This window comes from Hyla sarda, unplaced genomic scaffold, assembly GCF_029499605.1.
Source record: "Hyla sarda isolate aHylSar1 unplaced genomic scaffold, aHylSar1.hap1 scaffold_1073, whole genome shotgun sequence".
Taxonomy (NCBI): Eukaryota; Metazoa; Chordata; class Amphibia; order Anura; family Hylidae; genus Hyla; species Hyla sarda.
Genome location: NW_026607693.1, coordinates 41,483 through 54,561, shown reverse-complemented (window position 1 = coordinate 54,561; position 13,079 = coordinate 41,483). Strand labels below are relative to the sequence as shown.

Here is a 13,079-nt window from a genome sequence, read left to right as displayed (position 1 = left end):
CATCAGCCATCTCCATAATGTCATCATGGAGGAGAGGAAGAGGACTCCAGGAACAACCTGTGAAGATCTGGTGAACTCCATGCCCAAGAGGCTTCAGGATGGGCTGGAAAATAATGGCGGCCACACAAAATATTATAGGCACATTGGGCCCAATTAGGACATTTCCATTTAGGGGTGTCCTCACGTATTTATGATACCGTATTTTTGCAACAAAAAGATACAAGTACACCAAGATACACAGAAAAATGTCTTTATTGTCATTTACGTGAATATATTGTGATGTCTCACAATTTAGCATATTTCATAGACCTGATACAATATCTGTTCTGATAATACTGGAGAGAGATGGACCATGTGGTTCTGTATGCTTGTTGTACTGCATAGGTAAAAACTCAATTAAGTTCCTCATTCTATAATATATACACAGATATATACATACACTGGCCCCTTTATTAGAGCCCGCTGCCCTCTCACAATTGGATCTCCTTTGATCAAAGATAAGACCCCCTCACCCTAGGCTACATCATAAAATGCAGGGATCGGTGTTCTGTGAATTGTTTCAGTCTGAACATGCCTTAAGACTGGAAAATCAAGTAATCTAAGTGACTTGGAGCACGGCCTGGTCATCGGGGGCTAGACTAATTGGGATGAGGGGGTCACTGCCAACCCTGTGGGGTTTTTATGTAGCAGGGGGGAGACTATACAGGGAACTGTGTAGACTAGGAAAAACATCCAGAGAAACATGACTGGTCAGATGGATCCATATCTCTATGGAGAAACATGACTGGTCAGATGGATCCAGATCTCTGTATAGAAACATGACTGGTCAGATGGATCCAGATCTCTATGGAGAAACATGACTGGTCAGATGGATTCATATCTCTATGGAGAAACATGACGGGTCAGATGGATCCAGATCTCTGTGGAGAAACATGACCTGGTCAGATGGATCCAGATCTCTGTGGAGAAACATGGCCTGGTCAGATGGATCCAGATCTCTGTGGAGAAACATGACCTGGTCAGATGGATCCAGATCTCTGTGGAGAAACATGGTCTGGTCAGATGGATCCAGATCTCTGTGGAGAAACATGACCTGGTCAGATGCATCCAGATCTCTATAGAGAAACATGGCCTGGTCAGATGGATCCAGATCTCTGTGGAGAAACATGGCCTGGTCAGATGGATCCAGATCTCTGTGGAGAAACATGACCTGGTCAGATGGATCCAGATCTCTGTGGAGAAACATGGCCTGGTCAGATGGATCCAGATCTCTGTGGAGAAACATGGCCTGGTCAGATGGATCCAGATCTATGTAGAGAAACATGGCCTGGTCAGATGGATCCAGATCTATGTAGAGAAACATGGCCTGGTCAGATTGATCCAGATCTCTGTATAGAAACATGACCAGGTCAGATGGATCTAGATCTCTATGGAGAAACATGGCCTGGTCAGATGGATCCAGATCTCTGTATAGAAACATGACTGGTCAGATGGATCCAGATCTCTATGGAGAAACATGACTGGTCAGATGGATTCATATCTCTATGGAGAAACATGACTGGTCAGATGGATCCAGATCTCTGTGGAGAAACATGGTCTGGTCAGATGGATCCAGATCTCTGTGGAGAAACATGGCCTGGTCAGATGGATCCAGATCTATGTAGAGAAACATGGCCTGGTCATATGGATCCAGATCTATGTAGAGAAACATGGCCTGGTCAGATTGATCCAGATCTCTGTATAGAAACATGACCTGGTAAGATGGATCTAGATCTCTATGGAGAAACATGGCCTGGTCAGATGGATCCAGATCTCTGTATAGAAACATGACTGGTCAGATGGATCCAGATCTCTATGGAGAAACATGACTGGTCAGATGGATTCATATCTCTATGGAGAAACATGACTGGTCAGATGGATCCAGATCTCTGTGGAGAAACATGACCTGGTCAGATGGATCCAGATCTCTGTGGAGAAACATGGTCTGGTCAGATGGATCCAGATCTCTGTGGAGAAACATGACCTGGTCAGATGGATCCAGATCTCTATAGAGAAACATGGCCTGGTCAGATGGATCCAGATCTCTGTGGAGAAACATGGCCTGGTCAGATGGATCCAGATCTCTGTGGAGAAACATGACCTGGTCAGATGGATCCAGATCTCTGTGGAGAAACATGGCCTGGTCAGATGGATCCAGATCTCTGTGGAGAAACCTGGCCTGGTCAGATGGATCCAGATCTATGTAGAGAAACATGGCCTGGTCAGATGGATCCAGATCTATGTAGAGAAACATGGCCTGGTCAGATTGATCCAGATCTCTGTATAGAAACATGACCTGGTCAGATGGATCTAGATCTCTATGGAGAAACATGGCCTGGTCAGATGGATCCAGATCTCTATGGAGAAACATGACCTGGTCAGATGGATCCAGATCTGTGGAGAAACATGACCTGGTCAGATGGATCCAGATCTGTGGAGAAACATGGCCTGGTCAGATGTATGGAGATCTCTATAGAGAAATATGGCCTGGTCAGATGGATCCAGATCTCTGTAGAGAAACATGACCTGGTCAGATAGATCCAGATCTCTGTGGAGAAACATGGCCTGGTCAGATGGATCCAGATCTCTGTGGAGAAACATGGCCTGGTCAGATGGATCCAGATCTCTGTAGAGAAACATGGCCTGGTCAGATAGATCCAGATCTCTGTGGAGAAACATGGCCTGGTCATATGGATCCACATCTCTGTAGAGAAACATGGCCGGGTCAGATGGATCCAGATCTGTGGAGAAACATGGCCTGGTCAGATGGATACAGATCTCTGTGGAGAAACATGACCTGGTCAGATGGATCCAGATCTCTGTGGAGAAACATGGCCTGGTCAGATGGATCCAGATCTCTGTGGAGAAACCTGGCCTGGTCAGATGGATCCAGATCTATGTAGAGAAACATGGCCTGGTCAGATGGATCCAGATCTATGTAGAGAAACATGGCCTGGTCAGATTGATCCAGATCTCTGTATAGAAACATGACCTGGTCAGATGGATCTAGATCTCTATGGAGAAACATGGCCTGGTCAGATGGATCCAGATCTCTATGGAGAAACATGACCTGGTCAGATGGATCCAGATCTGTGGAGAAACATGACCTGGTCAGATAGATCCAGATCTGTGGAGAAACATGGCCTGGTCAGATGTATGGAGATCTCTATAGAGAAATATGGCCTGGTCAGATGGATCCAGATCTCTGTAGAGAAACATGACCTGGTCAGATAGATCCAGATCTCTGTGGAGAAACATGGCCTGGTCAGATGGATCCAGATCTCTGTGGAGAAACATGGCCTGGTCAGATGGATCCAGATCTCTGTAGAGAAACATGGCCTGGTCAGATAGATCCAGATCTCTGTGGAGAAACATGGCCTGGTCATATGGATCCACATCTCTGTAGAGAAACATGGCCGGGTCAGATGGATCCAGATCTGTGGAGAAACATGGCCTGGTCAGAGGGGGTCAGCAATTTGGCACAAGCACCATGAATCAATGACCTGTTTTTGTCTGGTGTGAATAGTTCAGGAGGCAGTCAGCAGGTCAATGCACCATCCACACAGCGCGTAGAGTTATTGATTGGCTCCAGAAACATCGCCAGACCTTAACCCTATAGACTTCACTGGGACAAGGTAGAATGGATTCTGGAGTGCATGTCAGGTCCTGCATCTAACGGACAGGTACTGCTACAATCCATCTTGTCTATACAGAGCCAATTCATTGTGGTCCGGGAGGCAATGGAAGGATCATGGGGGATCTACTAAAGAGGACAATCAGTGCATGCAATGAAATGTAAAGACACAAAACATACGGTCAACCTCCTAAAAATGTACAAAAAGTTTCAGTGTGATAAAAAAAATGTTGTCGACAGTTCTTCTATAGCAGCAATATGGTTGACGGGGGGTTAATACTTCATTCATTGTGCAGATACTGAGATGTCCACCACTTGACTGAACCAGCAGAACCTTTGAAGGCCAGTATGCCATTTCTTCATTAAAGGGGTACTCCTTAGGATTGGGGGGAAGATGTCTGAACGTGGGGGTCCCTCCGCTGGGTACCCCCCGCGATCTCCATGCTGCACCCGGTGTTCGTTTACAGTGTCAGGTTCAGCGCTGGCGGCTCCTGATGTCACGGCCGCGCCCCCTCAATGCAGGTGTATGGGAGGGGGCGTGAGGGCTGTCACGCCCCCTCCCATAGATTTGCATTGAGGGGGCATGGCCATGACCTCATGACCAGGGCCTGACTGTGACATCACAAGCCTCCACCCCGCATCACCAGTCATCCGGCATGGAGTGAAGTTTGCTCCGTGCACCGGATGTTTGGGGTGCCAAAGCAGAGATCCGGGGGGGGGGGTCAGACATCTTATCCCCTATCCTTTTGGATAGGGGATAAGATGTCTAGCAGCGAAGTAACCCTTTAAGGCCACATTCACACAATGGCAAGCTTTGGCGCAGTTCAGGGGAATTACTGTCCCTGGTTGAAGTTCAAGAAACCCTCTTGAGTGCTTCAAAGAAGCTATAACTCTGGGGAAAGTGCAAAATATAATGCCGGGTCCACAATATAGTGCAAGTATGTAAGGCTGGGTCACCAATATAGTGCAAGTAACAGATCAGGTTCACACATCGCAGGGTCCCAAATCCCATGATAAGAACCTAGGTCCCGGACTGGATGGTATATCCCAGCACTGCCTGTGGACAAGAGGTAGAAGTCCCATCTAGTTGTGGTCAGTAGATCCCAGGTAGATGCTATGGTGGGCAAGGGTTCGGTTTCATCTTGCCCCTTCTCCGCTTCATCTTCTTTTTCAGGGGTTTTTGTGAATACGGGGCGTGGTTGGGAAAAGGGACGTTCAGGTTCATGAGTGACGGTGTAGAGAGGAGGACCTTCCTTCCAGGAAACGGATGACTGAAGACCTCAGGACCTGGAAGAAGGACGAGATGTATCAATGAGGATAAGAGAACAACTCCACCCAACATCTGGAATATGCATACATGATTCAGCTCCTTTACTCCATTTCGTCCACCAGGTCTGATGTATCTGTAAAATCCGGATATTCTGCCCCTTTTACCTATGATATGAGGAACGTGTCTTCATGGGAACTATTATATAAGAGATGTGTCGCCATGGACTCTATCACATGAGAAAACCGTCAACATGGGCACTATGACATGAGGAACATGTCTCCATGGACACTATCACATGAGGAACATGTCTCCATGGACACTATCACATGAGGAACATGTCACCATGGACAATATCACATGAGGAACATGTCGCCATGGACACTATAATATGAGGAACATGTCACCATGGACACTATCACATGAGGAACATGTCTCCATGGACACTATCACGAGGAACATGTCTCCATGGACACTGTCAGATGAGGAACATGTGGCCATGGACACTAAAATATGAGGAACATGTCGCCATGGACACTATCACATGAGGAACATGTCTCCATGGACACTATCACATGAGGAACATGTCGCCATGGACACTATCACATGAGGAACATGTCTCCATGGACACTATCACATGAGGAACATGTCTCCATGGACACTATCAGATGAGGAACATGTCGCCATGGACACTAAAATATGAGGAACATGTCTCCATGGACACTATAATATGGAGAAACATGTCTCCATGGACACTATCAGATGAGGAACATGTCGCCATGGACACTATCACATGAGGAACATGTCTCCATGGACACTATCACATGAGGAACATGTCGCCATGGACACTATCACATGAGGAACATGTCTCCATGGACACTATCACATGAGGAACATGTCTCCATGGACACTATCAGATGAGGAACATGTCTCCATGGACACTATCAGATGAGGAACATGTCTCCATGGACACTATCAGATGAGGAACATTTCTCCATGGACACTATCAGATGAGGAACATGTCTCCATGGATACTATAATATGGAGGAACATGTCTCCATGGACACTATAATATGAGGAACATGTCTCCATGGACACTATCACATGAGGAACATGTCGCCATGGACACTATCACATGAGGAACATGTCACCATGGACACTATCACATGAGGAACATGTCACCATGGACACTATCAGATGAGGAACATGTCGCCATGGATACTATAATATGGAGGAACATGTCTCCATGGACACTATCACATGAGGAACATTTCACCATGGACACTATCAGAAGAGGAACATGTCGCCATGGATACTATAATATTGAGGAACATGTCTCCATGGACACTATCACATGAGGAACATTTCACCATGGACACTATCAGATGAGGAACATGTCACCATGGATACTATAATATGGAGGAACATGTCACCATGGATACTATAATATGGAGGAACATGTCGCCATGGACACTATCACATGAGGAACATGTCTCCATGGATACTATAATATGGAGGAAAATGTCTCCATGGACACTATCACATGAGAAACATGTCACCATGGACACTATCTCATGAGGAACATGTCTCCATGGACACTATCACATGAGGAACATGTCACCATGAACACTATCAGATGAGGAACATGTCGCCATGGATACTATAATATGGAGGAACATGTCTCCATGGACACTATCACATGAGGAACATTTCACCATGGACACTATCAGATGAGGAACATGTCTCCATGGATACTATAATATGGAGGAACATGTCACCATGGATACTATAATATGGAGGAACATTTCTCCATGGACACTATCACATGAGGAACATGTCTCCATGGACACTATAATATGGAGGAACATGTCTCCATGGATACTATAATATGGAGGAACATGTCTCCATGGATACTATAATATGGAGGAACATGTCTCCATGGACACTATAATATGAGGAACATGTCTCCATGGACACTATAATATGAGGAACATGTCTCCATGGATACTATAATATGGAGGAACATGTCTCCATGGATACTATAATATGAGGAACATGTCTCCATGGATACTATAATATGGAGGAACATGTCTCCATGGACACTATAATATGAGGAACATGTCTCCATGGATACTATAATATGGAGGAACATGTCACCATGGACACTATAATATGGAGGAACATGTCTCCATGGATACTATAATATGGAGGAACATGTCTCCATGGACACTATAATATGAGGAACATGTCTCCATGGATACTATAATATGGAGGAACATGTCTCCATGGACACTATAATATGGAGGAACATGTCACCATGGACACTATAATATGGAGGAACATGTCACCATGGACACTATAATATGAGGAACATGTCTCCATGGACACTATAATATGGAAGAACATGTCTCCAAGGACACTATAATATGGAGGAACATGTCTCCATGGACACTATAATATGGAGAAACATGTCTCCATGGACACTATCACATGAGGAACATGTCACCATGGACACTATCAGATGAGGAACATGTCTCCATGGACACTATAATATGGAGGAACATGTCACCATGGACACTATAATATGGAGGAACATGTCTCCATGGACACTATAATATGGAGAAACATGTCTCCATGGATACTATAATATGGAGGAACATGTCTCCATGGACACTATCACATGAGGAACATGTCACCATGGACACTATAATATGGAGTAACATGTCTCCATGGACACTATAATATGGAGGAACATGTCTCCATGGACACTATAATATGGAGGAACATGTCTCCATGGACACTATCACATGAGGAACATTTCACCATGGACACTATAATATGGAGGAACATGTCTCCATGGACACTATAATATGGAGGAACATGTCACCATGGATACTATAATATGGAGGAACATGTCACCATGGACACTATAATATGGAGGAGCATGTCACCATGGACACTATAATATGGAGGAACATGTTGCCATGGATACTATAATATGGAGGAACATGTCGCCATGGATACTATAATATGGAGGAACATGTCACCATGGACACTATAATATGGAGGAACATGTCACCATGGACACTATAATATGGAGGAACATGTCTCCATGGACACTATAATATGGAGGATCATGTCGCCATGGACACTATAATATGGAGGAACATGTCTCCATGGACACTATAATATGGAGGAACATGTCTCCATGGACACTATAATATGGAGAAACATGTCGCCATGGATACTATAATATGGAGGAACATGTCTCCATGGACACTATCACATGAGGAACATGTCACCATGGATACTATAATATGAGGAACATGTCTCCATGGATACTATAATATGGAGGAACATGTCACCATGGACACTATAATATGGAGGAACATGTCTCCATGGACACTATAATATGGAGGAACATGTCTCCATGGACACTATAATATGGAGGAACATGTAACCATGGACACTATAATATGGAGGAACATGTCTCCATGGACACTATAATATGAGGAACATGTCTCCATGGACACTATCACATGAGGAACATGTCACCATGGACACTATAATATGGAGGAACATGTCACTATGGATACTATAATATGGAGGAACATGTCACCATGGACACTATAATATGGAGGAACATGTTGCCATGGATACTATAATATGGAGGAACATGTCACCATGGACACTATAATATGGAGGAACATGTCACCATGGACACTATAATATGGAGGAACATGCCACCATGGACACTATAATATGGAGGAACATGTTGCCATGGATACTATAATATGGAGGAACATGTCGCCATGGATACTATAATATGGAGGAACATGTCACCATGGATACTATAATATGGAGGAACATGTCACCATGGACACTATAATATGGAGGAACATGTCACCATGGACACTATAATATGGAGGAACATGTCACCATGGACACTATAATATGGAGGAGCATGTCACCATGGACACTATAATATGGAGGAACATGTTGCCATGGATACTATAATATGGAGGAACATGTCGCCATGGATACTATAATATGGAGGAACATGTCACCATGGACACTATAATATGGAGGAACATGTCACCATGGACACTATAATATGGAGGAACATGTCTCCATGGACACTATAATATGGAGGATCATGTCGCCATGGACACTATAATATGGAGGAACATGTCTCCATGGACACTATAATATGGAGGAACATGTCTCCATGGACACTATAATATGGAGAAACATGTCTCCATGGATACTATAATATGGAGGAACATGTCTCCATGGACACTATCACATGAGGAACATGTCACCATGGATACTATAATATGAGGAACATGTCTCCATGGATACTATAATATGGAGGAACATGTCACCATGGACACTATAATATGGAGGAACATGTCTCCATGGACACTATAATATGGAGGAACATGTCTCCATGGACACTATAATATGGAGGAACATGTCTTCATGGACACTATCACATGAGGAACATGTCACCATGGACACTATAATATGGAGGAACATGTCTCCATGGACACTATAATATGGAGGAACATGTAACCATGGACACTATAATATGGAGGAACATGTCTCCATGGACACTATAATATGAGGAACATGTCTCCATGGACACTATCACATGAGGAACATGTCACCATGGACACTATAATATGGAGGAACATGTCACTATGGATACTATAATATGGAGGAACATGTCACCATGGACACTATAATATGGAGGAACATGTTGCCATGGATACTATAATATGGAGGAACATGTCACCATGGACACTATAATATGGAGGAACATGTCACCATGGACACTATAATATGGAGGAACATGCCACCATGGACACTATAATATGGAGGAACATGTTGCCATGGATACTATAATATGGAGGAACATGTCGCCATGGATACTATAATATGGAGGAACATGTCACCATGGATACTATAATATGGAGGAACATGTCACCATGGACACTATAATATGGAGGAACATGTCACCATGGATACTATAATATGGAGGAACATGTCACCATGGACACTATAATATGGAGGAACATGTTGCCATGGATACTATAATATGGAGGAACATGTCGCCATGGACACTATAATATGGAGGAACATGTCACCATGGATACTATAATATGGGGGAACATGTCACCATGGACACTATAATATGGAGGAACATGTCGCCATGGATACTATAATATGGAGGAACATGTCGCCATGGATACTATAATATGGAGGAACATGTCACCATGGACACTATAATATGGAGGAACATGTCACCATGGACACTATAATATGGAGGAACATGTCACCATGGACACTATAATATGGAGGAACATGACGCCATGGATACTATAATATGGAGGAACATGTCACCATGGACACTATAATATGGAGGAACATGTCGCCATGGATACTATAATATGGAGGAACATGTCGCCATGGACACTATAATATGGAGGAACATTTCACCATGGATACTATAATATGGAGGAACATGTCACCATGGACACTATAATATGGAGGAACATGTCGCCATGGATACCATAATATGGAGGAACATGTCACCATGGACACTATAATATGGAGGAACATGTCACCATGGACACTATAATATAGAGGAACATGTCTCCATGGACACTATAATATGGAGGAACATGTCACCATGGACACTATAATATGGAGCAACATGTCGCCATGGATACTATAATATGGAGGAACATGTCACCATGGACACTATAATATGAGGAACATGTCTCCATGGATACTATAATATGGAGGAACATGTCTCCATGGACACTATAATATGAGGAACATGTCTCCATGGATACTATAATATGGAGGAACATGTCTCCATGGATATTATAATATGGAGGAACATGTCTCCATGGACACTATAATATGAGGAACATGTCTCCATGGATACTATAATATGGAGGAACATGTCTCCATGGACACTATAATATGGAGGAACATGTCACCATGGACACTATAATATGGAGGAACATGTCACCATGGACACTATAATATGGAAGAACATGTCGCCATGGACACTATAATATGGAGGAACATGTCTCCATGGATACTATAATATGGAGGAACATGTCTCCATGGACACTATAATATGGAAGAACATGTCTCCATGGACACTATAATATGGAGGAACATGTCTCCATGGACACTATAATATGGAGAAACATGTCTCCATGGATACTATAATATGGAGGAACATGTCTCCATGGACACTATCACATGAGGAACATGTCACCATGGACACTATCACATGAGGAACATGTCTCCATGGACACTATAATATGGAGGAACATGTCTCCATGGACACTATAATATGGAGAAACATGTCTCCATGGATACTATAATATGGAGGAACATGTCTCCATGGACACTATCACATGAGGAACATGTCACCATGGACACTATAATATGGAGGAACATGTCTCCATGGACACTATAATATGGAGGAACATGTCTCCATGGACACTATCACATGAGGAACATTTCACCATGGACACTATAATATGGAGGAACATGTCTCCATGGACACTATAATATGGAGGAACATGTCACCATGGATACTATAATATGGAGGAACATGTCACCATGGACACTATAATATGGAGGAGCATGTCACCATGGACACTATAATATGGAGGAACATGTTGCCATGGATACTATAATATGGAGGAACATGTCGCCATGGATACTATAATATGGAGGAACATGTCACCATGGACACTATAATATGGAGGAACATGTCACCATGGACACTATAATATGGAGGAACATGTCGCCATGGACACTATAATATGGAGGAACATGTCGCCATGGACACTATAATATGGAGGAACATGTCGCCATGGACACTATAATATGGAGGAACATGTCTCCATGGACACTATAATATGGAGAAACATGTCTCCATGGATACTATAATATGGAGGAACATGTCTCCATGGACACTATCACATGAGGAACATGTCGCCATGGATACTATGATATGAGGAACATGTCTCCATGGATACTATAATATGGAGGAACATGTCACCATGGACACTATAATATGGAGGAACATGTCTCCATGGACACTATAATATGGAGGAACATGTCTCCATGGACACTATAATATGGAGGAACATGTCTCCATGGACACTATAATATGGAGGAACATGTCTCCATGGACACTATAATATGGAGGAACATGTCACTATGGACACTATAATATGGAGGAACATGTCACCATGGACACTATAATATGGAGGAACATGTCACCATGGACACTATAATATGGAGGAACATGTTGCCATGGATACTATAATATGGAGGAACATGTCGCCATGGATACTATAATATGGAGGAACATGTCACCATGGACACTATAATATGGAGGAACATGTCACCATGGACACTATAATATGGAGGAACATGTCACCATGGACACTATAATATGGAGGAACATGTCACCATGGATACTATAATATGGAGGAACATGTCACCATGGACACTATAATATGGAGGAACATGTCGCCATGGATACTATAATATGGAGGAACATGTCGCCATGGACACTATAATATGGAGGAACATGTCACCATGGATACTATAATATGGAGGAACATGTCGCCATGGATACTATAATATGGAGGAACATGTCGCCATGGATACTATAATATGGAGGAACATGTCACCATGGACACTATAATATGGAGGAACATGTCACCATGGACACTATAATATGGAGGAACATGTCGCCATGGATACTATAATATGGAGGAACATGTCGCCATGGACACAATAATATGGAGGAACATTTCACCATGGATACTATAATATGGAGGAACATGTCACCATGGACACTATAATATGGAGGAACATGTCTCCATGGATACTTTAATATGGAGGAACATGTCGCCATGGATACTATAATATGGAGGAACATGTCACCATGGACACTATAATATGGAGGAACATGTCACCATGGACACTATAATATGGAGGAACATGTCACCATGGACACTATAATATGGAGGAACATGTCTCCATGGATACTATAATATGGAGGAACATGTCGCCATGGACACTATAATATGGAGG

At 43.2% G+C, this 13,079-nt stretch overlaps 1 protein-coding gene across 1 annotated transcript in view; it reads right to left on the bottom strand.

The window, feature by feature from the left end:
• Positions 1 to 2,191: 2,191 nt before the first annotated feature.
• LOC130300282 (PC-esterase domain-containing protein 1A-like) overlaps positions 2,192 to 13,079 on the bottom strand; it is a gene marked incomplete at its 5' end in the record, with an annotated part of 51,947 nt that continues 41,059 nt past the window's right edge. Inside the window, 1 exon segment of the mRNA XM_056551529.1 lies at positions 2,192 to 4,960. Coding sequence (XP_056407504.1) covers positions 4,788 to 4,960 — 173 coding nt within the window.